The sequence below is a fragment of the Oncorhynchus clarkii genome, chromosome 18 (assembly GCF_045791955.1).
Source record: "Oncorhynchus clarkii lewisi isolate Uvic-CL-2024 chromosome 18, UVic_Ocla_1.0, whole genome shotgun sequence".
NCBI lineage: Eukaryota > Metazoa > Chordata > Actinopteri > Salmoniformes > Salmonidae > Oncorhynchus > Oncorhynchus clarkii.
Window position 1 is genome coordinate 11,853,208 of NC_092164.1, and position 27,330 is coordinate 11,880,537.

Genomic DNA, 27,330 nt, shown 5'->3' on the forward strand with positions numbered 1-27,330 from the left:
CTTAATATTTCATGATATTTTCACTTAGTCTGACTGAAAAAGCAATGCAATCAAACTAGTTAAGCATAATGACTAGACATCATTATCTGATATAGGTTTAGTTTGTCTTTCATATTTTATATATTTACATACATTACATACACATTTAAATATATACTAGTTTTTTTTAAATGAAAAACGACATACAAGTTGATTAGAGATTTCACTTCTCCTGTGGAAATCATTCACTTCTGCTGCATAAAAGTCACTGTGTCGCCATGGAGAGATGACTTCCTTTTGGAAGAGAAAGCGGTCCAGCCGATGGTCAAATAAAGAAATAAAATACTGTCATGGTGCAATACCTGGGGATGACAAAAGAGGTTGCTACATGTACTTCCCTAATGAAATAGCATGCAGTATGGGTGCATCTCATACTGAAGTGGCTTCCTTTCCTTTCCTCCTTTCCTTCATCCCTACTAGGCACACACTGGTTGAATCAACGCTGTTTACACGTCATTTCAATGAACCAAAGTGGAATAGATGTTGAATTGACGTCTGTGCCCAGTGGGTCTGCATATATGTCGTTGGATAGAGTTGGACAGGTTAAAGCAAATACCTGATGAAGGTAATCACCATGTTGCTTTCACCTTTACTTTATTTTCAGATCAGTGCAGATGAGGAAGTTGAGAAGAAAAGAGGAAGCAGCATTAGACTATTGAGATGCACCCTCACTCACAGGGGTAGTGGTGGAAACCACATGTCCTGGTCTCTAGTCTATATAACTCAGCACATCACTGTCCCCCTTCCACTTTTCACTCTCTCTCTGTCTCTCTCTCACACACACACACACACACACACACTCAATCATCATTTCACCATGGGCAACTTTGCTGCCAACGAGGGACTTTCGGTCTTTGTCATTGTAAGTCTGTCAAATTAAATTCTATAATTACTCCACGTTTCTGTTTTGGGGTGTAATGTCCTACTGATCTAACCAGGTGAATTGGGTCTGTTTTAGCTGGTATGGCTGGGAATCAACGCTTACCTGTTTGTCCAGTTCTACATGAACTTCCTGACTGAGAGATGGTTCTACACACGGGTCCTTCTTGGGGTAAGTTTGAGAACCAAAGTCCTTAGATTTTCTATTTAAGAAATGGAGGTCAGTTTAAGATTTCATACTCTGCTCTTAGTGTATTAGACATCTTGGCAACCCAGAACCAAATATGAAGTGCTGGCCTCTGGCCAACTGTTGTCATCTGTCAGCAGGGCCTGCTGTATTACATATTTAACACGTAGACCTTTATCCTTATTTGATTTTATATTTACATGTATATTGTACAGTTAGTAGGTCATTCATATTGAATATGTGTAGTCCATATTATGCCTAACCCCTCTTGTCTGACAGAGATTGAAACAAAAGAGGAATCACAAGTTGATGTGATATCTTTACTCTGTGGTTACAGCTGTGTGTATGACTGACTACGTGTTCCTCACAGGAAGCCCAGGTGGCTAAACTAAAAGTAGCAATGACCAGAAGTGAAACTGAGTCTGCACTTTACTCTGCGCCCCTCTCACTCCTGCTCAGTCCCCGAGGGCCCCTTTCAATTGAAACCAGTAACCAGAAGTAAAACAAAACAGATTCAAACTGTAAAAATGGTGGTGTTCGACAAATGATTCCCCCCCTCTCTATCTAACCCTACTATCACTCCCCTCAGGATGCCCTCTCCTGGGCCAGGGCTCCTGCAGCCTGTCTCAACTTTAACTGTATGCTTATTCTGCTGCCAGTCTGCCGGAACCTTCTGTCCTTCCTGCGCGGCTCCATTCAGGTAACACAGACACACCCCGACCCTATTTAATTCAAATCTGTGTGGGTAGTCATCTATAAATAATAGCTGTATCACATTTTTTCTAACTTTTCCTACACGTTCAGTGTTGCAGTCGCACAGCTGCTCGACAACTGGACAGAAACATCACCTTTCACAAGCTGGTAGCTTACATGATAGCATTTCACACAGGTACCCTACTCACTCACTTAGTTTGCTTTACATTTGCCTTTGATTGTCTTCATTCGTCTTCATTGTTCATCAAACAGATGTCTCTGTACAGATTGTAATCTTTACTTTGCCTTTGTCCTTGCCTAGCGGTCCACATCATCGCCCACCTGTTTAACTTTGAGTGGTTCATGGGAGCCCAGCTGTACAGGAACAGCAGCTCTCTGCCCTTTGTGCTGTCCCAGATTGGCACCGGAGACAATGCCTCCTACCTAAACCCCATCAGGACTGACCAGACCGTGAGTATTCTATTAGCTACAGATTTTCATTGTTCATTATGTCTATGACTACCTAGGACACTGTGTTCATTACGTTTATAACTGCCTCGGACACTGTGTTCATTATGTCTATGACTACCTAGGACACTGTGTTCATTATGTCTATGACTACCTAGGACACTGTGTTCATTATGTCTATGACTACCTAGGACACTGTGTTCATTATGTTTATAACTGCCTAGGACACATTGTTCATTATGTCTATGACTGCCTAGGACACTGTGTTCATTATGTCTATGACTACCTAGGACACTGTGTTCATTATGTCTATGACTACCTAGGACACTGTGTTCATTATGTCTATGACTGCCTAGGACACTGTGTTCATTATGTTTATAACTGCCTAGGACACATTGTTCATTATGTCTATGACTGCCGAGGACACATAGTTCATTATGTCTATGACTGCCGAGGACACATAGTTCATTATGTCTGTCACTGCCTAGGACACTGTGTTCATTATGATTATAACTGCCTAGGGCACTGTGTTCATTATGTTTATAACTGCCTAGGACACCTTCTAATGTATTATGTAGTGCTATAAAGGCTTTAGGAATGCATAAAGTGTTAGAGTATTCTGTATTTAATGTAGCTATGTCAAGAGGTCAGTTCTGACCAAGGACAGAATGTTGACAATTGATAGCAGATTATGACAGAGAGGAATCTCCCAGCATAGAAATAGAATGAATAGAATGATAATGTATTTCTATGTTCCTCAGCCCATAACACACTATGACTCCTTCATTACTCATTGGCTGCCTCCTCTGAACAGAGAGACATAATATATGACTAAAACAGATCGTAAAATGGTCAGCAAATGTCCCACTTCTTGTAATATTAAAGCAAGTTCATTATGCTAAATCAGAAGGAAGCATTTCTGAACATTACCGACTTCCCTAAATAGGTTGAGCAGATAGTCCCAAACACAGCCTCCACACTCCCTCCGAGGCAACAACATGACTGCATTACTCTGAAATCCCCCTTCTCTGATTGGGTCAGAACCCAACCATAGTGATGTTCACTACCATCGCGGGGTTAACGGGCGTGGTCATCACCTTGGCCCTCATCCTCATCATTACATCATCCATGGAGGTCATCCGCAGGTCATACTTCGAGGTTTTCTGGTACACCCATCACCTCTTCATCATCTTCTTTATCGGACTCGTCTTCCACGGCTTCGGGTGAGTCAGTTAAAATGTGTGCACATTCATTGTTTCTCCATATTACCTCGTTTGAGTCAGTTGAACATTTACCTACAGAGACATAACATATTATTAGCCTCATTTTAAGATATTAAAAGGGTTCATACATGCTTATAACAAGTAATAAAAGCATTATACCTGCAGGTAAAGCCCTACCGTTTTATGTTATGTTTAAATCTCTCTAAAACGGTTTGCCACAGGCGAATTGTCCGAGGGCAGACCGCTACAAGTCTCCTGGAGAACAAGCCATCGCAGTGTGCAGATCAGTTTGAGTCATGGGGAAAGAACGGGACCTTCTGCCCTAAGCCAGAGTTTGCTGGGAACCCTCCTATGGTGAGCTATGACAGCTCGTTTTTTTTTTACATTACTTAAGTGTGCTGCTTCATTTTGGAAAGAACATTTTCTCTGTCGGTTTCCTCTTCAGACATGGAAGTGGGTGGTGGGGCCTATGATCTTGTATGTGTGTGAGAGACTGGTCCGATTCTACCGCTCCCAACAGAAGGTGGTCATCACCAAGGTCAGTACTGTCCTTCAAGACAGCTTGTACACTCCCAACAGGCAATTTCTCTAACGGACAATTTCTTTTAGATTTAAAGCCAGTGTGATTGAGACAGTCGTCCTTGTTAGAAGGCAGCCCTGGCCAAGAACCAGAATCATGCACTATGCAGTTCACGTCTACTCATCCAACAGTTAGTTGTCTCTTTTGGCCTCCATCTTGTTTTTCTCCCATCCTTCTCCTCTCCAGGTGGTGATGCACCCGTCCAAGACCCTGGAGCTCCAGATGAAGAGGAAGGGCTTCAGGATGGAGGTCGGCCAGTACGTCTTCATGCAGTGTCCCTGCGTCTCCCAGCTGGAGTGGCATCCCTTCACCCTCACCTCCGCCCCCGAGGAGGATCACTTCAGTGTCCACATCCGTATCGTGGGCGACTGGACCCAGGGCCTGTACGAGGCCTGCGGGGGGGACAAGAACGAGACCCAGGAGGCATGGAAACTGCCCAAGTACGTGCTTGAATGCAGAGCTAACATTTTCTACGACCCCGTCCCCTTAACTAATCTTCGGTTAAATATCCATTAGGTTGAATGTCAATTAGGTTTTTGTACTGCTATTTCTGCACTTCATGTCCCTAGTTGACATCGTAGTGTAGTTAGTGGGCTGTCATTTGGAACGTGACGATGGGGTTGTAGTGTTTTCTTTTTACTGTGAAATAACGGTGAGGGGAAGTGCCACAAGAGAGGAAACGTGGTTTTCAGCAGTGGTACATTACAATAATCGCAACATTGTGTAATTGTTTAACCAGAAAGTATCCAGTATATTAGATTCTTTCATGTGTTTACCATATAAATGTAATTATAAGACTATTAAACTGTTATATGACTGTAACTCTCTCCCTGGATGCAGAATGGCGATAGATGGCCCGTTTGGTACGGCCAGTGAGGACGTGTTCGGCTATGAGGTGGTCATGCTGGTGGGTGCTGGCATCGGGGTCACCCCCTTCGCCTCCGTCCTCAAGTCAGTGTGGTACAAACACATCCAGGAGAACCAGAACGTCTTCACCAAGAAGGTGAGAGAGGAGCTCTGTCTGTCTGGTTTATTGTCTTTCTAAATTGCAGTGTAGGGTACTTCCCCATTTCATTCCACCAATGTTTCAACTAAAATGTTCTTCATTGCATTGTGATTTGCTTTTCTATTTCATTTCATGAAGTGAGAGACAATCTCACTGCTATGAGTGCAATGTTCATTTATTTTCAACGTTGACATCGTTCTTTTAGGCTGCTCTTTACTTCTTGTTATATGTCCAATTTGTGATTCAAAATTCAAATGGGTACTCGCACATCTGAGCTCTTTGTTGCAGGTGCACGGTAACAGTTGAATAAGATGAGGAAAAAGGAGAAACCCGCGCACTGCTCTAGATAGTATCACTGCTCTTGATAGTATCACTGCTCTTGATAGTATCACTGCTCTGTATTAAGCTTCACGCTGTGGCCTCAAGGCCTTCCTCAGATCTTTGTTTTGTCCAATATGTGAAACGGACAATCTTTCTTCCATCTCCTCGATGCCAGATCTACTTCTATTGGCTGTGTCCTGAGACCCAGGCGTTTGAGTGGTTTGCTGACCTGCTGCAGTCTCTGGAGGGACAGATGACAGAGAAAGGCATGGTGGACTTCCTCAGCTACAACATCTACCTGACCCGCTGGAAAGAGACCGAGGTCAGCACACCACACTTTTCAGCAGGGGCGCAACTTTGGTTTTAGAATCTTTAAAAAATGTATATATATCCAGTCAGAAAAAACACTCCAAACACTCCAACCAGCCTACCCGACCGCTCTGAGATGTCCGCATGGTCCTAAAGCACACCTTTGCCACATTTTGTATCACATTCCAATTATAAAACTGGGGGGACAAAAATCCAATTTCAGAATGTGGTCCTCCCCCCGTTGTTGTGCCCCTGCTTTTCAGAGTAATACTGAAGAGAACTAACATTTTCTTAAACTCAAAAGACAAACCGATGTACAGATGCACAGCACTAACACACACATATTTATGTTGTATGTACAAGGATGAAAGCTAAAAAATCTGCATTGTCTCAAACTGAATAACTATTGCCCATAGATGAGAGTGGGACAATGCATAATCACAAAATTAATCTCAAAAAGTTTTTTTTTTTTTTTTACAAAAGGCTGCTCACTTCAGAGTTCACCATGAGGCAGAGAATGACCCTATCACAGGGCTGAAGCAGAAGACTCTGTATGGGAAACCTAACTGGGACAATGAGTTTACTACTATTGGGACAAAGCATCCAGAGTGAGTGCCTTTCAGCCTCTTCTAATCCAAATTACAGCCAACAGAAATGGCATATTCCAGAGACACATGAGTTAGATGTACTCAAATTGTAAAATGTGTTACATGTATAGTTCACAACTTGTGGACTATTCGTAATTAATGTGTGTGTGTCCAGGAAAAAAGTAGGAGTGTTCCTGTGCGGTCCCACCCAGCTGGCTGACGTCTTGGAGAAGCAGTGCCTGTCTCACTCTGAGGCTGGTGTCAAGTTCATCTTCAACAAGGAAAACTTCTGAGACCCCAACACCCCTCCAAGAGTACCAATTATTCCTACTTTATCAAAGTTAGCTTTCAATATTGCTCAGACCCAGAGTATCCTCTGGCTTGTAAGCCGTTTCACATTCCTAAACTGTTGTGTTGTTATCCCCAACATAAACAATTCATGTTTTTTTGTATGGATTCTTTGGGTGAATCACTTTTTTTTTTTAAACTTAAGTGCCCTTATCTCACACAACAGTTTATCAGATCATAGCAACAAAAATGGAAGTAAACTTCACTGTTCTAATGATCATGACCTTCCACACCCCTCCTCAGTGACATTTCACAATAGGTTTCTTGCACAAATCTGTGAAGAAATTCCCAAACCTACCCGCATTTACCACAGAGGCCAGAACGTTATTCTTGTTCTGCAATACAACATGCAAACACAGAAACTCTAGTGTCAAAACTCTCTTGTTCCACTTCCTCCTGTTTCTGGTGTTGTATTTACACGTTTGTATAAGCAAAATAATATGCATAAAGTTTACTTCATTTAAAAAAACATTTTCTTTTCACTGCACCAGGGATAGTCTACCAGACATTTTGCCTTTGCAGATTTCTTCAGTGTGTAGGTACAGCAAACGTTTGTCTAAAATGAAAATGAGCAGCAACAAAAAGCTGTTTGGGATGTGATATTCTAGTTATCCCAGCTGCAGCTTCTCCTGCTGGACTCAATAGCAGCTGAGAGTTTCTGTAGGCTGGCCAAGTGAGTGATACATTTCAGCGACCAGTGAGCACACTGAGACATGTCAGTCCTATGCGTGTAAGTGTGGGAGTTCAGCGTCTCTTTTTACTGAGGTCACGGTCAAATAAACCTAAAGTGTTGGTGAGGAAAAGTCTTGCAGCGTGTGGCTGATCTACTAGACTGCATAAAGTATTGTGATAACCCTTGGCTAGAGTTGTTAAATACCTATGGATCTGCATGGTGTTGTATTTGTGCTGCTTGATATAAGTTATACACAGACATCATAAAAAGGTTTAATTTGAACGTTTAATGACATTCAGCTATGGGTCCTACAGTCTATTGATGGCACCTTCCACCCCACAAAATTACAGGCATATTACTATTTCTATGGAACTTGTTCTTTTATTCTTCATTTGTTTAAACAATGATTGCAACTTGAAATCGTGTCTGTATACACTATCCTGTGATCGGTTTACATAGCATTTCCTAAAGCAAGTTGATCTGAGATGTAAAATAATGTACATAATAAACACTGCTTTTCCTCACCCTATACCAAGGAAGTGGGACAACAGGACAAATATAAGCACCCACCAAAATAATGACTTATTCATTATAAGTAAAGCCAACATTATAGTTGGAACATTGGTATCGTAAGGTAGCAGCTTTGAAGCCAAGCTGTCATAATAGGAAGATTTCAACTGATGCATTTAAAGTCAATGAATAAAGTGTCTTCGGGGTAGACAGCATTTCAGCCCATCCAGAGCATTTCACTAGATGCAGTAAATAGGTCAATGGAACGCAGACCGTGGGGATTGAAGGACGCAGGATCGGGGCACATTCAACAAATCTGATCTAACAAAGTAAATATTTGTCAAATCCATCATGATTGATGTATTGTAACGGGCCCACAATGTGGTTACTAAAGTTCGATTTGGATATATTTGGCTGTTTTCACTGCATAACATTTAGAAGTTGTCCCTTTTCAGGTTTAGAAGAAGTGACCGCTAAATGCTAACTCCCATTCCTATAAGCTGGTAGCATAGCTAGCATACAGAAGTCAGTGGTGGTCGTCAGTCGTTTCTTCTTCTAGTATTACATTGTTTTTGATTATTGCATTGTTGGGTTTTGAGTTTGCAATAAAGGCATTTCACTGTACTTGTGCATGTGACATTAAAAATGTGACTCTTGATGACATGAACATGTCTTGTCAAATAACCACATTTTTCTGGAGGGCAATTAGGAGAGTCGGGATCTTTCCTACACGCATTTCCATTGTTTTGGTCGAGTTCCATTGACCCCTTTACCACATCTATAGCCGTATCGCTGCTTGTCCCATTCAGCATAGAATGTACAGTGAGCTGCTGATTACTGAATACCTCCCCTGCAGGATGGGTGAAGCATGGCACCTTCTATAAGCAGTATCAGGGTTGGTCCTGGTCTAGGGGGTTAAGGCCACAGCAAACACACTGACCACACAGTACATGGTGCGGTTCTCCCATTTCACTGTGCAGCTCCCTGAGAGAAAGGAACAGACAGTGCATGAGCCAGTTTGATAAGCAGTGTTTCCTAGGCAGCTGGTTTAGTGAAGAGACATGTGGTTCCACCCCAAAGCGCCGCATGTCATGATGAATGAAAGAAGATTTGAGATAGACAAGATGGCGGCATACACATTGATGATTACTTCATGAAGTTAAACTTTTTTTTTTTGAATAACGGCGCATTTACTAAATTAAAACACCACCTGCCACTGGACATTTCATAATATACATGTTTGGCTGAATCAAGAATGAAGTATCGCCAACTTAAGGTCGTTCAAAAAATTCACTGTGCTACCAAACAGTACTTAACCTGTAACTCCCAGTAATAGATACCAAAAATCTTTGGTTAAATATCTTTATCTGGTGTAAGAATTTGTAACTAGGAAACCCTTTGAACTGAGCAGTGGTGGATGTTATCTTACCATCAGTAACAGTGTCCCAGTAGCAGGAGTTAGCTGTGTGGAGACCAGCACCACTCTTCTGCATGACAGCACAGCTAACTGTAGAGAGAGGAACAGGCAGGGGTCAAATTATGATCATTGTTAACAAAATATCAGTAAGTAATTGTGTTTTTTCACATGTTTTCCCACCATTGGTACCATACAATAAGTTTGCATGCTGGATTTACAGCAAAATTAACAAGTTTGTGTTCAATAGGAGATGAAGGCAGCCATACCAATGTACTTGTATGACTTAGTCTGTTTGACCATCAGGGTGAGGGCTTGCTCCACAATCTTCGCTGTCCACTGGTTCACAGTGTCCTGTCTGTAGCTCTCTTCTCCAATGATACTCTGAATACACTGCAAGACAGACAGTTTGGACACAGACACACATCTGAGAAGGCTGGCCCCTTTAGGCATGTGGGGAGCATGGGATCTGATGTGAACAGTGCTGTATTCAGAGTCACGTCTATACTGGGGATATGAGTGTTTGTCTTGAGTAACCAGGGGACAAACAGACTGCGAGACTGGATACTGTTTCACATGATACCTCACTGTAAATTTACACTTAGTAATAGCTAGCTAAATCTATATTTCAAAATCCATCTTAAATATCCATATTTCCATTTGGTTATCCAAACGTATTGATGCTGAATCAATAGATAACGTTAGTTGTTACCTCTTTCACCGAGTTACTGGCCTCTTCAGAGTTGAAAGAGCCCTAGAAACAATGATGTGTCAGACTTGCACTGGCATCTCTTCAACTCATCACACCTTTCACTGCAGTTAGAATGGTCAAAACTCTAGGACTAAAACTGAAATGCAGTAATAACAAGGTAGTTAAGTAAATGCTATAACGCAGATATCGTCTAGGTGGTTTAAACTTTAAACAATATCTAGCTAGTTGTCTTTTCCACTGTAATTGTATGGCTATTTGGCTAGATAAGAAGATAACTCGGCTAGCTAACAGGCGTTGTTGTGCCAGCCAGTTAGCTATCTATCTACATTCTGGATTTCATACTCAAAAGACGAACGAAATAGTTGGTAGCATATTCAGTACCTCTTCACAAGAAAATTCCTCCATTCTCGCCTTCTTAAAAGTGATAGAAATAGCTGCTTTTACAGTGAAAATCTGCTTGATAAATGTTTGAGATTTCCTGTTTGCCGTCACAGGTGGTTAACGAGTGGAGGGAAGCAGGTCACAGCCCCAAGAAATGACCTGAGGTTCTGTGAACACTGCCACCTAGCGGGCGAGCCTTAGAATAACACAATATTAAAGAGGACGGCGCTTTCCAGCAATCTCGTTGCATTAAAGTGAAAAATGATCAAAGCTTTCACATAAAGTTGTTTTACTAGTATCCAAATCATGAGATGATTGTCACACCAGCACCAAGTTCAAACGGTTTATGAGACGATGAAAATAACATATCAGAACACACACAAATGTCATATTTTCCTGAAAAACACACAATAAGGTTACATTTAAAGTGCAATTGTGCATTTGGGATATTTCAGTCAGCAATAAATAGTGTATCCTCACAGTTTAACACACACAACTACGTTATAAAAACACAATCAAAACACACTGTGGTTAATTAAAGACATTTTTGCGCACGTTAAATACAAGTATACACATTTATAATACACATTTATAATACACGTTTCGCATATGGGAAGTTTGGGAACTGAATGTCAATAAATAGGTCACTTTGTGAGAAGTTCGCTAGTGTTCAAAGTGGAGTGGTTGTTTGTTGTGTACAGTCAATGTGCATCCTCTTCAAGGGTTTATTGGTTGTTGGCGCTGCCAGTCCAGTTCTCCAATACCCAATGAGTGGCGTCACAGTAGGGTGCAGGTGGTAGAGCGGGCACCTCTACCACCAGAGTCCGAGGGTGCTCTCAGAGGGGGCTGGGCACCACTAGCGCTGGTCTCTGATGGATCTCTGTTCTCCAGCCCTGCAGAGGGACCCTTGGCACTGGCAGGCAGCTCCCCCATGCCGGTGCCCTCTGCTGGGGCTTCCGCACTGTCCTCTGTCTGCTTGGCTTTGGAGGAGGACAGGCGTTTGAACAGCAACAGCTGAGGGCCGTAGAGAGGAGAGAACACAGTGAGATCTGACCTACTCAATCACTGACAATCACATAGCTTTATGACGTGGTTTTCTGTTGTTTAGCTTATGCCTCTTTGTTCCAATGACTTTCTGTCATACCTTTCTGTTGGTCCTTGGTTGGTTCTTGGGTTTCTCCTCTGTTGTTCGATTCTGCAGCTGAGTGCTGGATGCAGAGCTCTCCTCTGTCGGAGCCAAAGGACTGGGCTGACCTGAGTCCTCTGCAACTATACACAACAGACACTTCATGATAATCCATCCACCCGTAGCACAGAAACAGTAAAGCATTAACCACATAAATAGTTCAAGACAAAGTTCACCTGTTTGTCAGACATTTCAGAAAATCTCTTCTATGCTCACCTTTCTGCCCACCGTCTGGGAGAGTTTCTTCTTTCACACCCTCTGGTCCCTAGAAAGAGGGAATTCTGTTTTAGAAGTTAACATACAGGTCCTAGATCTGTAGATTAGGGTCATCGGTAGGGTAGCGTACCTGGAGGGGTTCTGCTGTGGACTGGCTCTGACCCTGTAATGATTGTCCCTCCATGTCCTCAGATTTCTCTTTCTCCTCTGCTTTGTTGTTCTCCTCCTTCTCTTCTTCTTCTTCTTCTTCTTCTTCTTCATCATCCTTATGTCCTTCCCCCTCTTCAGCTCTTAAATCCTGCAAAAAGGGATGAGAGCGAGTGGGGCAGACTGGTTAAAACAAGCGATAGTAAGTTAGGTAACAGATACAACTTAGTCAGGGGAGAAACTGCACACTGGCGCACACACACACACACACACACACGAGGGAGAGTCGGCACTAAAGAGACGTGAGGAAGACTAGAGGTGGGAGCTTCACATTGGATATGGATAGTGGAGTCACAACAGGGAGCTAAGGGATTACAGACAGGGATAAAGGAATAAAAGGGATCCCACCTGCCACTGGAACAGTTTCATGCAAACAGCACAATGCATTCATGTGTAGAGAATGTGTTCAACACAAATAATATCATACGTGGTGGGACTAGTTCTTGACACTGATTTTGATAGTTTTAGAACAACAAATATTTATTTAAACATAAATAAAACTATTTTGTAATATTCATTATATCAAACAAATCATGATAAAGAAAAAATTTAACAAAATCGTTGGAGGGCATGCCTGGAAAATAGTAGCTACTATTAGTAAATTGTCTTTACAGAAGAACAAAGTTGAAAGGGGTATTTAAAAAAAGCATTTTAGCATCAAATCTTAACTGCCATGTAAAATGGTAAAGGACTATACAAGGAGATTGAAAGACAAGGCTGTGGACATTCAGTTGATACAGTAAAACAAAATGGAAGTTGTGAATAAAAACAGTGAGACAGTAAAGGCAGTTGATATACAGTAAAACAAAATGGAAGTCGTGAATAAAAACAGTGAGACAGTAAAGGCAGTTGATATACAGTAAAACAAAATGGAAGTCGTGAATAAAAACAGTAGGAGAAAAATCTAGTTATACAAAAAGTTATGGGTTGTAAAAAGGCATTAAAATGCTCAATTAAGAGTGTTCCTGAGAGAAGTTGACAGACAGCACTGGTTTGGAACAGAACAGATAGGGCTATCATTTGAGATTGAGGTACTGAGGTAAAACATTGTCCCAGAACTCTTCCCCTTTCCCTGACCTCTGTTTGGACCCGTTACGTCTGGCCGCAGCATTCTGATGACTCTCCTGGCCTTCATTAGCTTTTACTTTGTCAACCACCTCTTCTTCCTCCTCCTCATGTTTACTCTCCTCCTCCTCCTCCTCCTCCTCTCTGGCTTCATTTTCTTCTTTCTCCTCCTCTTTTCCTTCTTCTTCCTCACCTTCACTCTCCTCCTCCTCTCCAGGTTCTTCTTCTTCCTCATCATCATCATCATCATCTTCACTCTCCTCCTCTCCAGCTTCTTCCTCATCTACACTCTCCTCCTCATCTCCAGGTTCTTCTTCTTCCTCATCATCTTCACTCTCATCCTCCTCTCCGGCTTCTTCTTCTTCATCCTCCTCTTCACTCTTATCCTCTTCTTCCCTCTCCTCTGCAGTACTGCTCTCTTCCTCTCCTTCCTCCTCTGCCTCTGTTCCACTGCCTGCCTCATTCTCATCTTCCTCCTCTACAGATCCTACACTCTCATCCTCACCTTCTTCCTCTTTCTCTCCATCTTCTTCATCCTCCTCTTCATAATTGGATTCCTTACTCTTGCTCTCAGTGTCACTATGCGATACTTCCCCACTCTCTTCCTCCTCCTTGCTCTCTCCGCCCCCTTCTTCCTCCTCTTCCTCTCCCACACTCTCTCCCTCTCCTCCCAATGGGCTACTTGTCCCGTCACCCTCCTCCTCTTCCTCCAGTCCACGCTCCTCTTTCTCTGCATCCTCTAACTCACTTTCGTCTCCCTGATCTGTTTCAGTCTTACATGGCTCATCTCCTCCCTCGCTCTCCTCCTCTAATTCAGAGATCCCTCCATCCTCCCCCTCTACCTTCACCGTGTCATCATCCTCACTGTTTTCCTCATCTGTCACCTCATCACGGCTCTTGGCCACTTCTTTTCCACCCCCACTTTCTGCCCTCCTCATTCCAACCCCTCCCTCACTCTCTTCCTCTTCACCCTCACTCTCCTGCTTGGCCAGTGTCTGATCGTCGCTGCTCCCTGTCTCGTCTCCACTCTCCTCCCCTCTCCTCTCCTCCTGTTCTCTGTTGTCTGGGGGACCAGAGTAGGACCTGCATTGCTCCTCCTCCACCCCCTGATCAGAGCTCCCCTGGGCGGGGATGATGTTGATGCGGACTGCTGTTCTCTTGCCTCCTGGTTCGGAGGCCATGGATGCAGATGACTGGCTCCAGGAAGACTGGGCGTCCTCAGCACTCTGTCTGCTGAACCTCTGGGCCCTGCTCTGACTCCGGACTGACTCACTGTCTGAGGGAGAACCAAACTGTCCGGCTGTCACTAGCCCCACACCTGACCCCAGAGAGGACACTCCGGTCAGTAAGCTGCGCAGCGGTGTCTGTTCAGGTGGTTCAGTCTTGGGTTTGCTCTTTTCTCTTTCTGTGTTTTCATTCGTAATTTTTTGTGGCACTTCAGACACCAGGTCTGGTTCAGTTGTCTTGTCCACAGGCAGTGCATCCGTTAGCTTAAGGCCTTGTGAATGTCTGCCACTCTTTCTATCTGGTGTCCTCCTAACAGCTACATGTTGACTTTTCACCTTTGTAGATATAGAGTTGACCTCAAAGAGAGTATTTTTGACCTCTGAACTTTGACCTTTGGCTGTGCCCTTTATTTGGATTGCCTTAGAATCCACGACAAATCTCTCCCTCACTTTTCCCTCAACTGCTAACAGTTGTTTTTTCTGTGCGGACGGACAGGGTTTGGACTTGGCCGTGCTAATGTCCCCTATGCTGGATGGCTTGGCAGGGCCAGCCTTCAGCTCAGCAGGCTTTATCGCCTCCAGAGCCACAACGAGGTTCTCCTTGCCACTGCCTTTGCCCTGGGCAGCCCTGTGGCGCGGTCTCTTCTCTACCACCAGAGACCTGTCACTGGAGCTCCTCAGCAGCTCTGCGGGCAGTGCCCCCCACGGGGTGGGATCCACCCTCCTAGAGGTACAGAGTTCTGGCTGTTCCTCAGCCTTACCATGCCCTTTCACAAGCTTACCCTTCCTCTATCACCAGCGCCAGGAAGCAGAGGATGAAGAAAATATGAAAGAGTTAGAGGAAAATAGTAAACATGCAGAGAAAACAGAGTGAAGAACTCAATAGAGCTCAACGCTGAAAGAAAAACACAGGCAGATGGTAGATAGTCACTGTAAATGGTACAGGGAAGCAGAATGGCTAGCGTGACGTAAATGAAAGTGTATGTCCCTGAGTTCCTCAGTCAGACCGTCCCTTGTTCAGGAAGACATATTGATAGTGCCAAGTAATTTTGCAAGGAGCTTGCTGGTCGGTGCGCAGAGGCTGCTTGATCACAATAAGAAAACTCCTTAGTTGACAGTTATGCTGTGTGTGCATCTTACCTTCTGTACAGGGGACAACGTCAACGTCTTGTCACTGGGGTCCATTTTCATCACATGAGTCTGCCACAAAGAAGAGACTTTTGTTCAGAACTTTTGTGATAACTTCTGTATGAAAGCTCCACAGAATGTACAGGACAGAATTGGGTCAGAGTTGGTGACTCACCATGTTGAGGAAGTCCGTGGTGTCTCCCAGATCTTTAACACTCTCGTTGTCCATCATGTTCTCCACAGTGCTGCTGTCTCCCTCATCCCTTCCCTTCTCAGCTGACCTCTTTTCTGCCAACAACAAAATATCACAAGAATCTTTTCACTTCTTAAAAAGGAATATGTAGTCTCAAGAGAAGTTAGGAGAAATGTGAACAGTTGCATTGTGATGTGATAATGAAAAAGGGACCATGCTAGCTGTTGAAAATGCAATGCTTCACCAAGGAATATGTGTGTTTTCTAAATAGTTCAACAATCGAAACAGATATGCCTGCAATGTAATGTAATGCAATGTAGTTCAGTGTAGATACCCTTCTTGTTAGACCCAGTGCTCCTGTGTTGGTGAATGCCGTTGTGCACCTTTCTGTTGGTTAGCTCCTTGGGGGGCAGACTGGAGGGGATGGTCTGGCTAGACACGGGCAGGGGTGCGGAGGTATTGAGGTGTCCGGACGTCAGGGGGGGCAGGGTCCGGAACATGAGCCCAAACTGCTCCGGGGAACGCTCCTGAAACAGAGAACACAGGGTTAGTTAGCTGTGTTAGCTTAGCTAGCTTACTTATATCCACTACTTGTTAGGCCCATGATTAGGCTCCATGTTGTTACTTATCTCCACTACTTGTTAGGCCCATGATTAGGCTCCATGTTGTTACTTATATCCACTACTTGTTAGGCCCAATGTTGTTACTTATATCCACTACTTGTTAGGCCCATGATTAGGCTCCAGGTTGTTACTTATATCCACTACTTGTTAGGCCCATGATTAGGCTCCATGTTGTTACTTATATCCACTACTTGTTAGGCCCAATGTTGTTACTTATATCCACTACTTGTTAGGCCCATGATAAGGCTCCATGTTGTTATTCATCTCCACTACTTGTTAGGCCCATGATTATGCTCCATGTTGTTACTTATATCCACTACTTGTTAGGCCCATGATTAGGCTCCAGGTTGTTACTTATATCCACTACTTGTTAGGCCCATGATTAGGCTCCATGTTGTTATTCATCTCCACTACTTGTTAGGCCCATGATTAGGCTCCAGGTTGTTACTTATATCCACTACTTGTTAGGCCCATGATTAGGCTCCATGTTGTTACTTATATCCACTACTTGTTAGGCCCATGATTAGGCTCCATGTTGTTACTTATATCCACTACTTGTTAGGCCCATGATTAGGCTCCAGGTTGTTACTTATATCCACTACTTGTTAGGCCCATGATTAGGCTCCATGTTGTTACTTATATCCACTACTTGTTAGGCCCATGATTAGGCTCCAGGTTGTTACTTATATCCACTACTTGTTAGGCCCATGATTATGCTCCATGTTGTTACTTATCTCCACTACTTGTTAGGCCCATGATTATGCTCCAGGTTGTTACTTATATCCACTACTTGTTAGGCCCATGATTAGGCTCCATGTTGTTATTCATCTCCACTACTTGTTAGGCCCATGATTAGGCTCCAGGTTGTTACTTATATCCACTACTTGTTAGGCCCAATGTTGTTACTTATATCCACTACTTGTTAGGCCCATGATTATGCTCCATGTTGTTACTTATATCCACTACTTGTTAGGCCCATGATTAGGCTCCATGTTGTTATTCATCTCCACTACTTGTTAGGCCCATGATTATGCTCCATGTTGTTACTTATATCCACTACTTGTTAGGCCCATGATTAGGCTCCAGGTTGTTACTTATATCCACTACTTGTTAGGCCCATGATTAGGCTCCAGGTTGTTACTTATATCCACTACTTGTTAGGCCCATGATTAGGCTCCAGGTTGTTACTTATATCCACTACTTGTTAGGTCCATGATTAGGCTCCAGGTTGTTACTTATATCCACTACTTGTTAGGCCCATGATTAGGCTCCATGTTGTTATTCATCTCCACTACTTGTTAGGCCCATGCTTAGGCTCCAGGTTGTTACTTATATCCACTACTTGTTAGGCCCATCATTAGGCTGCATGTTGTTATTCATCTCCACTACCTGTTAGGCCCATAATTAGGCTCCTTGTTGACAGTGCTAAAAGGTGAAGGACGTCTAGTTAGGGATCTCCTTAGAGAACCAGGCCGCTAACATTAAAACAAACACTGACTCAATAGTTTCAGACAACTATCTGAGGAACTAGACCGCATCATCCCAGGGACATGTGGCGGTTCAGGGACTGGATGTTGAGACTCCCAACACTCCCACTTTTACATGTGTGGACCCCCAGGCCAGTACCCAGTACCCACCCTCTCTCTCCTCCTGACCCGGGCAGAGAGGCTACTGTTCAGGATAGCAGGAGTGGAGGTGAGGGTGTCCCCTAAGAGCTCTGTGTAGGACTTCTCCATGTAGTCCTCTGTGACATCATTCTCCTCCAGAGTCACTTCCTGACAGCTCTTGTCTCTGGGCTTGGCTAGAACCAGCATGTGGCAACCTCCGCATGTCACCTGGAACAAAGACAACATGTAATTGACCTGAATCTTGCACTAGACAAAATTATAAGATAAGACTGGATGTCCAACTATCATCACTTTTTTACGCATTCAGGGAAAAATCTAAACTTGAGATAAATTTGTTATCAGCCATGCTATGATGTCAAAGTGAAATTCTCAAATTACAATTCAGCCTTCAGTTGAAAACACGAGGCACAGTTGAAGTCGGAAGTTAACACACTTAGGTTGGAGGCATTAAAACTCGTATTTCAACCACTCCACAAATGTCTTGTTAATAACAAACTATAGTTTTGGCAAGTTGGTAAGGACATCTACTTTGTGCATGACAAGGGTCATTTTTCCAACAATTGTTTACAGACATTATTTCACTGTATCACAATTCCAGTGGGTCAGAAGTTTACATACACTCAGTTGACTGTGCCTTTAAACAGCTTAGAAAATTCAAGAAAATTATGTCATGGCTTTAGAAGCTTCTGATAGGCTAATTGACGTCATTTGTGTCAATTGGAGGTGTACCTGTGGATGCATTGCATCTTTGCTTTACATCATGAGAAAATCAAAAGAAATCAGCCAAGACCTCTGAAAAAAAATTTTAAGACCTCCACAAGTCTGGTTCATCCTTGGGAGCAATTTCCAAATGCCTGAAGGTACCACGTTCATCTGTACAAACAATAATATGCAAGTACCAACACCTTGGGACCACGCAGCATCATGCATTCTGTCTCCTAGAGATGAACGTACTTTGGTGTGACAAGTGCAAATCAATCCTAGAACAACAGCAAAAGACCTTGTGAAGATGTTGGAGGAAACAGGTACAAAAGTATCTATATCCACAGTAAAACAAGTCCTATATCGACATAACCTGAAAGGCCACTCAGCAAGGAAGAAACCACTGCTCCAAAACAGCCATAAAAAAAGACAGACTACGGTTTGCAACTGCACATGGGGACAAAGATCATACTTTTTGGAGAAATGTCCTCTGGTCTGATGAAACAAAAATAGAACTGTTTGGCCATAATGACCATTGTTATGTTTGGAGGAAAAAGGGGGGGGGGCTTGCAAGCTGAAGAACACCATCCCAGCCGTGAAGCACGGGGGTGGCAGCATCATGTTGTGGGGGTGCTTTGCTGCAGAAGGGACTGGTGAACTTCACAAAATAGATGGCATCATGAGGAATTTAAAATTATGTGGATATATTGAAGCAACATCTCAAGACATCAGTCAGGAAGTTAAAGCTTGGTCGCAAATGAGTCTTCCAAACGGACAATGACCCCAAGCATACTTCCAAAGTTGTGGCAAAATGGCTTAAGGACAACAACGTCAAGGTATTGGAGTAGCCATCACAAAGCCTTAACCTCAATTTGTGGGCAGAACTGAAAAAGCATGCGCAATCAAGGAGGCCTACAAACCTCACTCAGTTCCACCAGCTCTGTCAGGAGGAATGGGCCAAAATTCACCCAACTTATTGTGGGAAACTTGTGGAAGGCTACCCGAAACGTTTGGCCCACGTTAAACAATTTAAAGGCAATGCTACCAAATACTAATTGAGTGCATGTAAAACCTGAGCCACTGGAAATGTGATGAAAGAAATAAAAGCTGAAATAAATCACTCTCTACTATTATTCTGACATTTCACATTCTTAGAATAAAGTGGTGATCCTAACTGACCTAAGACAGGGATTTTTACTAGGATTACATGTCAGCAATTGTGAAAAACTGAGTTTAAATGTATTTGGCTAAGGTGTATGTAAACTTCCGACTTCAACTGTACATACCGCTTGGACGTTGTACTTGAGGAAGCGTGGACAGAGAGTGGGCTTGAATTGATTGGTGAAGTTCTCCTCTCCCAGACCCAGCTTCCCATGTCTCCCGTCCCCAAAGGTATAGAGAAGACCATTGTCTGAAACCATGACAACTACATGTCAGTCAACTTAATAGACGCGGGCAATGTTATCATGGCAAATGGCAATGGAGTTTATCCATAAAATGCTAGTACCACTGTTGTATAACAGTTTGCACATTTACAATGTCTCTGTAACATTTTCTGAATTATAACTGTTTTGTGGTGAAAATTGTGTCCGCTAAGCCTGTTTACCTGTGATGACAGCAGTGTGGTTCTCCCCACACATCACCTGACGTACTCGGCCCTTCCTGAAGTGATCCACCGCTCTGGGCAGCCTCGCCTCAAAGATGAAGGTCCCCTGGCCCAGCTGACCAAACTGACCCAGGCCAAAGGTGTACAGGTCCTCCTCTAGAGTCAAATGAAACACAGCGCTACATGGTTAACCCACTATCTCCTGATGCTTTGTGCCATAGAGAAAAACCCCAGACAGTTTCATTACGCATATAAAACAGAAAAGTAGTACACAACCACAAACAGGCACAACAAAATCTTATAACAATGTGCATTTAGACTTTACACAACCTACCTTCACTATTTGGATAAATACGAGCATTTTAAGGACACTTTCAAAGTGGGACCAAAACCTGTTCATGGGACATGCTGAAAGCCACAGCCTTGTGAGAGTCAACTGTCCACTGGTTGACACCAAGCTGCCTACCTGTCACAGCCACGGTGTGCCCGCCTCCACATGCCACCTGGGTCACCTGGTCTGTGATGCCCTTCACCAGCTGGGGCATGCGGTGTCCATCGAGCTGACCCGTGGCCAGGCCCAGTTTGCCGCTGTCGCACTCCCCAAATGTGTACAGGCCCCCGTCAACTGTGACAAAAGAGATTCCCTGTTGATTAATTGCATTAACATATTTACCTATTTTTATTTCTATATCTAGACATTATTCTACCAACCCAAGAAAAATGACATGTTCATACACAATGGGGTAACTCCCTATTCCTACAAAGTTGTGGAATCATGTGATCTGCCACACTGACAGTGCTGAAGTAGGCTATGCCATTGTCCCCTCACCAGTGACGAAGGCAGAGTGGTAGTACCCACAGGACACCCAGGCCACTGGCCGACCCACAGTGATCTCCTGGGGGGTCAGGGCACTGCTCTCCTTCCCCAGGCCGATCTGACCCTCAGTGTTGTCACCCCACATGAACAGCGTCCCACTCTCTAGAACAAGGACATCATCACCGTGATTATTTCCAGCAAAAACCAGATGAGGAGGAGCAACAGAAATATAGACAGTTGTTAGTAAATTAATGCAACTCTGGTCTATGAAGTAAAAATGTTTGTCATCAATATGAACCAGAAGACACTCATAGTGACACTCATAGTGTACATAGTTGTAACTCAGAGGTTGTGACTTATAACGGGAGAGTCTTACCTGTGAGGGCAGCAGAGGTGTTGGAGCCGGCAGCAAGCATTTTGATTGGTCCATGTGAACTGAAGAAGTCCACCAATTGGAAGGCTGTCCTCTCCTCACAGTCTCCCAGACCTAGCTGACCTTCGTTGTTTCCACCGGTAGAGTACGCGTTTCCCCGAGCTGTGGACAGGACACATACGTGAATCAGTCTCAGTTCTACTACCACAAGGATTATAATATAAAACATTAAAGGCAAAACTTCACTTTCCTGTGTTTATTTATTTATATAAATATATATATATTATAATATAAATAATATAATTATATATATATATATAATATATATAAATATATATATATAATGTATATATATATATAATTATATATATATAATATATATAAATATATAATATATATATATATATAAATATATATATAATATATATATATATATATATATATATATATTATATATATATATATTATATTATATTATATATATATTATATTATTGATTATTTTTTATGGAATATCTACATAGGCGTACAGAGGCCCATTATCAGCAACCATCACTCCTGTGTTCCAATGGCACGTTGTGTTTGCTAATCCAAGTTTATCATTTTAAAAGGCTAATTGATCATTAGAAAACCCTTTTGTAATTATGTTGAAGCTGAAAACTGTTGTTCTGATTAAAGAAGCAATAAAACTAACCTTCTTTAGACTAGTTGTGTATCTGGAGCAGCAGCATATGTAGGTTCGATTACAGGCTCAAAATGGCCAGAAACAAAGAACTTTCTTCTGAAACTCGGTAAAAGGCCTACTTAAAGGCATAGTCCTTGCAGGACACAGAGTCAACTTTCACTTAGTAATATGATCATAATTTGGTACATGTCATCATTTATATTGTACCTGTGGTCATAACTGTGTACTTACAAGTGTAAACTATAGTGTGATTTCTTCCACAGGCTGCAAGCCGCACCTTTTCAGACTTCAAAGCTTAGAGAAAAACAAGAATGAGAAAGACACCCATTTTCAGATTGCAATCAGCCACAATAGCAGGCCAACCCTCTCTTTCGCTCCTCTGCTGCCCTCCTGCTCGGGAGATTAGATTATTCCAGATTACAGACCCCTCCAGATTGGGATTACAGCAGTGACAAATCTCTCTTTGTCTTCTGCTACTAGTAAACCCATTCACAATTTACAAAACAACAGCATCATTACTTAGTTTAAGCCACAGAAAATCCAACTAATTTTGTGGGGGAAAAACATAATTGGACATTTGATTTCAGTAGCTATATTGTCTGTCGTCGTCCCCCACTCCCTCTTGTCTAGTACATTCAAGGGGAAATAAGCAGCTGTGTATGACAGAAATACAAGAGAGTACTGCTTTTGACCCAAAACAAAGGGAGAGCAAATTTAGACCCACCTTTCACACAAGTGGGCTTGTTCACCATGGTCTTTGATCCCAAACCCAGCTGACCCCAGTTGTTACTGCCAAACATGAAAAGCTTGCCATTCTCTGTTGAAAAATAAATAAATAAAACCACTTGAGAAAGCTACAGGAACAGCGACATTAATACTAATAGAAGCTGCAGTTGAGCAGCATTTCATTTGCATAAAAATGTATTTGAAATGTGTGATAGGTGTGTTAGCAAATTATTTGATCTTACTTCAGATGTTGCATGTTCTTCAGAATTGCAGGCCCATTTTCATATGGCTCTGATCACTACCATCAATTTGAAAATGTAATCAGTCACTGACCTGTTATCAATGCTGTGTGCTCATCCCCACAGGCGATTTTCAGAGGTATATCATTTTTCAGCCAAAATTTACTGGGGACGTTATCTGCAAATTTGCTTTTTCCAAAGGTGAAGACTGCTCCCGTTTCTGTTAGAACACAAACCACATCGATCACACTTCAAACAGCTAGATAGCCGACAAATAATACACAGTCATGGCTAGATGGGATACAAATTGACGTCAAATTATGCATTTTTAGCTAACCCTAACCCAACCTTTTATTTTTTTTATTTAACTAGGCAAGTCAGTTAACTACAAATTCTTATTTACAATGACCGCCTACCCCGGCCAAACCCGGACGACGCTGGGCCAAAGGTGCGCTGCCCTATGGGACATATATATGTGATAGAGCCTGGATTTGAACCAGTGACTGTAGTGACGCCTCTTGCACTAAGATGCATTGCATTAGGCCGCTGCACCACTCGGGAGCCCGAAACGTTCCAATACAGCCATTTTATTTTTTATCTCAATATCAAATAATTTCTGGGTAACAATGAAGTACCTTAATGTGATTGTTTTCAATTAAAATAGTCAAAAATAAACAAAAATAGTTAGCAAATACTAGCAATTTCTCAAACAATTTTACTAGGACTGTCGGTGTGGTCTGAATGGGGAGGGGAAAACTGAAAAAACACTAGCTGTTATTGGCAGAGGTTTGGAACTCTTTCTTATTTGTGTTTTAACAAATTTACCCCCAAACTCCATCCCACCAAAGCAGGCTGAAATTACAAGTGTGTTTTTTCAAACAGCTAAAAGGACATTGTCATAATTTCCACAATTTCACAGTATTATTGCAACCTCATAGTATGGAAATATATATATATATAAATAAAACACTGGGAAATCACGTTGTTGGTTGCACTGGCCCTTTAACCCAATTCTCATAACCTGCTACTCAAAGTCCACTCTGATATAAACTGTATCCCATCTAGTCCAAACAATAATACACAACTAGAAGCTAATTTAGATAGCTTACTACCTGTTAACCACATTATCAAAGATACTGATAACTTTTCCCTTTTTCCTGTGACATTCTCCGTGACAGACGTAAACAACGGCGCACATGGAGGTTGTCCCTTGTTGCCAGCTTGTTAGCTAATTTTAACTAGCGTTGTCTTGCCTGGCTACTTTGCTCATGCGTGATAGTTTATGTTAGCTAGCACACTAGCTAACGTTAGCAAGCGATATATTTCATGTTCATTCCGAAACATTTTCAAACGGGTGAATAATGTTAACTAGTTAACGTTAGCTATATAGCGAGCTATCTTACCAGGTATCTCGTCTTCTGTCTCCCCTGCCATCGTAGTGTTAAATCGGCTTAGCAACTACACTACACAGGGTTAGCTGCTTCTATGCGTGTTGTGTGTTGTTTTCGTCCGAAACAACCCGGATGTAAACAAAATTTCACCTGTAGCAACCAAGGCTGCGTTTCATTTTGAACCGAGTCGCTCCCTCCCCTGTGTCATTTGTTCAGTCCCCCTCGCACATCTGGGGCGTCTGTTGAAAGCAAATGGCAGAAATAATGTTCCCTTTTTGCTTACATTTATCCAGTGGTCTCAGATCTGAAGGGGAATGAGGCAGGGCAGAGGGGAGGAGGCATATTATAAACTGAAAATCAGCCCAGGGATCAACTTATATTGTGCAGCCATACGTTACGTTCCCTTAGTCAACGAATGGTTGCGTGCAACGTCATCGATTGTGTCATCGACTGACAGATTGCTATAACATTATGATGCGGTTAGCTGATTTGTTAAACACCTATCCAGACGTTGTAAGATGTGGCAGGCGTAAGGAACACCTGGGCAGAGGAACGTGCCGACAGATAAGAGGGTAAGGTAGTTACCGGTATTTTTTTGTGCGGTCAGTGCCAGGGGTGTATTCATTAGTCGGATACCGTTTACTCCAAACGTAAAACCAATAGTTTTTATTGGACAAATTCAGTTAGGCATCTCCCCGTTTCGTTCAAACCGGTTTTGCAACAGACAATCAACTGAATCAACTAATAATACACCCATGGTCAAAGATGGTTTTTAACTCTGTGGCTAGGTTTCCCTTAGTCTGGCAAAAACACCTAACTCTCGAAGTCCTCCTGACTTCACAGTTAGCCTGGACGAGGTTAACTGGCCTATTAGACTATGTTTGTGGAGCCTATGCCCCCGTTGGTTGCTAAGATCTTTCCCTTGCAGTTTCACGATACGTTGCAATCTCAAGCATCTCACATGGAACACCAGCCTGTCAATTCTATTACCAGTCTGTGAACACTTTTCACACCTTGTCAGATGATCACATGAACTTTAGTCACTCTCCAAATGGCAATACCTCCTTTGCAGCCAACCATCTTGCTTTTACATTGAGCAAAAGACTTGTGGCTTAATTTGTGGATTAATTTCTTTCCAATAGTTCTACCCCTAATAGTTTTTTAAAAATTAAGTGCAATAAATAGGCTTTGTCTTTAAACCAGTATTATACTGTTTTTGTAACGACTTTCACATAAAATGCAACACGTATTTTAAAATGATTAATTGACTTTGTAACACCTGTTATATACACCCCATAATAATCATTGATCAGGGTTTTCACTGCAACCCGTGAACCCCGCCAGACGGCGCATGGAGAGGTCCGAGGCCTGTAGAACCACCTGCAGCTCATTCATTTACGGCCAGTGAGGAGAGAGCGACTGCGCTGTGAAAGACTGCGGGTGGATCAACTGAACCAACAAAGCCCAGTGGAGAATCACAGCAACGCAGCCCCGCTGAAAACCCAGCACCCCATTTTACAGTAGAATGGCATCAAGAAGAATGGAGACCAAACCAGTGATAACCTGCCTCAAAACGCTCCTCGTCGTCTATTCCTTCGTGTTTTGGGTAAGCAGACATGTCAAAGCGATAGTTTATTGTTGTCCTAAATGTAATATGTAGGTAATAATCTAGTTTGTGAACGGTATGATTGAATAGTTTACGTTGGAAAAAAACGGATGTTGTGCCGTGCGCACAGGCTGATGCCTTGGAACAAGTGCATGTTTATTAGTGGGCGCGCTGCGTGGACCGTTATCTTTATTATAGCCTAGCATTATTATAACGTTTGAAGAGTTTTTTCTTCTTCTATAGGCTAGGAAATATGTATCAAGTAGGCTATAAATATTGAAACAAATGTTGATTATGTGAAATGTCGTTAATATTTTTTCGCTAATACTGACGAAGCCATCATTTATTATATATTTTTTTTTACATTTCTTTTTCCTGTGATTTTGTAAGTGGACAATAACATTCGCATGCTGTTGTAAGAATGTTAAGAATAGTCCAACTGGTAACCTAATCAACATCTGGTCACACTTTATTTGGATAGTCCGGATTTTCCATCTGTAGATGCTCTACAGATGGTCATACTATCAACAAACTATCTGTTGACAAGCAACTGCTTCATAAGGTTATGGTTAGGGTTATGTTTAGAATAAGGGTTAGAGGTTAGGCTTAGAATAAGGGTTAGGGTTAGGATAAGGGTTAGGGCTAGGGCTAAGGTTAGGGTTAGTAGATAGTTAGTTGAAATGTTACTGATAGCCTGTTGATAATCTGTAGAACATCTACAGATGGACTATCCAAATAATGTGATACCCAATGGTGGGAGGTTCAATGCATCAAATGGTGGCAGGTTCTCAAAGTACCATGATGGACACTGTGCACATTAAAGCAAAGGTGCAAACTCTCCTGTAGCACCACCCCAATTAGTTGAATTATGTGTGTGAGACAGAGTACTGTTTGGGTGTTATGCCTCTTATTTATTGAGATAGCCTATAATTGTCTCACTGTATTGGATGAATGATCTTATTGCTTTTCAGGAAGGAAAGGGTAAGTAAGTTACCCAGGATGTAATCAAAGGATAGGAGTCTACATCTATTTTAGCACAGGGCAGGGCATGCCCTCTCTCTGCATTTACATACATGGGTCCATATGGAATATATGCTTGTGACGGATGAGAGTAGGCGTGGTTCAGTCAGTCCCATAGGTTAGTGGGGCTGGAGTCCCTTACACGAGGCATAGTAGCAGTGGTGGAAAAAGTACTCAATTGTCATACTTGAGTAAAAGTAAATATACCCTAATAGAAAATGTCTCAAGTAAAGTGAAAGTCACTCAGTAAAAAATATGCTTAAGTATCAAAAGTAAATGGAATTGCTAAAAATGTACTTAAGTATCAAAAGTAAAAGTATAAACCATTTCAAATTCCTTATTTTAAGCAACCCGGACTGATAGC

The 27,330-nt window shown here is 42.4% G+C and overlaps 5 protein-coding genes across 6 annotated transcripts in view; 2 read left to right on the top strand and 3 right to left on the bottom strand.

Moving 5' to 3' along the window:
• Window positions 1–727: 727 nt before the first annotated feature.
• On the top strand, window positions 728–8,487 carry LOC139372995 (cytochrome b-245 heavy chain-like). The gene is made up of 13 exons (XM_071112912.1): window positions 728–901; window positions 998–1,090; window positions 1,695–1,805; window positions 1,910–1,994; window positions 2,121–2,269; window positions 3,308–3,489; window positions 3,711–3,843; window positions 3,935–4,027; window positions 4,256–4,509; window positions 4,910–5,072; window positions 5,572–5,718; window positions 6,189–6,313; window positions 6,468–8,487. Exons 1-13 carry the CDS (start codon window positions 737–739, stop codon window positions 6,583–6,585), a joined length of 1,818 nt encoding a protein of 605 aa, XP_070969013.1. The 5' UTR covers window positions 728–736; the 3' UTR covers window positions 6,586–8,487.
• LOC139372996 (dynein light chain Tctex-type 3-like) lies at window positions 7,581–10,456 on the bottom strand. The gene is made up of 5 exons (XM_071112913.1): window positions 10,331–10,456; window positions 9,950–9,991; window positions 9,507–9,630; window positions 9,253–9,330; window positions 7,581–8,807 (listed from the first exon to the last, which is right to left on the bottom strand). The coding sequence occupies exons 1-5, from the start codon at window positions 10,352–10,354 to the stop codon at window positions 8,731–8,733; spliced, it is 345 nt and encodes a 114-aa protein (XP_070969014.1). The 5' UTR covers window positions 10,355–10,456; the 3' UTR covers window positions 7,581–8,730.
• A 204-nt stretch (window positions 10,457–10,660) lies between these two features.
• LOC139373955 (uncharacterized protein DDB_G0286299-like) lies at window positions 10,661–12,308 on the bottom strand. The gene is made up of 5 exons (XM_071115038.1): window positions 12,288–12,308; window positions 11,863–12,030; window positions 11,733–11,781; window positions 11,475–11,599; window positions 10,661–11,344 (listed from the first exon to the last, which is right to left on the bottom strand). Exons 1-5 carry the CDS (start codon window positions 12,306–12,308, stop codon window positions 11,108–11,110), a joined length of 600 nt encoding a protein of 199 aa, XP_070971139.1. The 3' UTR covers window positions 10,661–11,107.
• Window positions 12,309–12,869: 561 nt separating this feature from the next.
• On the bottom strand, window positions 12,870–24,433 carry LOC139372997 (X-linked retinitis pigmentosa GTPase regulator-like). Its single transcript, XM_071112914.1, has 14 exons — window positions 24,353–24,433; window positions 23,044–23,169; window positions 22,709–22,801; window positions 22,216–22,278; window positions 21,304–21,462; window positions 20,940–21,089; window positions 20,577–20,735; window positions 20,111–20,266; window positions 19,791–19,915; window positions 17,812–18,009; window positions 15,886–16,078; window positions 15,534–15,646; window positions 15,371–15,430; window positions 12,870–15,019 (listed from the first exon to the last, which is right to left on the bottom strand). The coding sequence occupies exons 1-14, from the start codon at window positions 24,381–24,383 to the stop codon at window positions 12,956–12,958; spliced, it is 3,690 nt and encodes a 1,229-aa protein (XP_070969015.1). The 5' UTR covers window positions 24,384–24,433; the 3' UTR covers window positions 12,870–12,955.
• Window positions 24,434–25,729: 1,296 nt separating this feature from the next.
• LOC139372998 (tetraspanin-7-like) overlaps window positions 25,730–27,330 on the top strand; it is a 29,352-nt gene continuing 27,751 nt past the window's right edge. For both annotated transcript variants that reach the window (XM_071112916.1, XM_071112917.1), the window contains exon 1: window positions 25,730–25,946. In XM_071112916.1, the coding sequence (XP_070969017.1) occupies window positions 25,866–25,946 (81 nt within the window). In that variant the 5' untranslated portion in view covers window positions 25,730–25,865. The remainder of the gene's footprint in view (window positions 25,947–27,330) is intronic.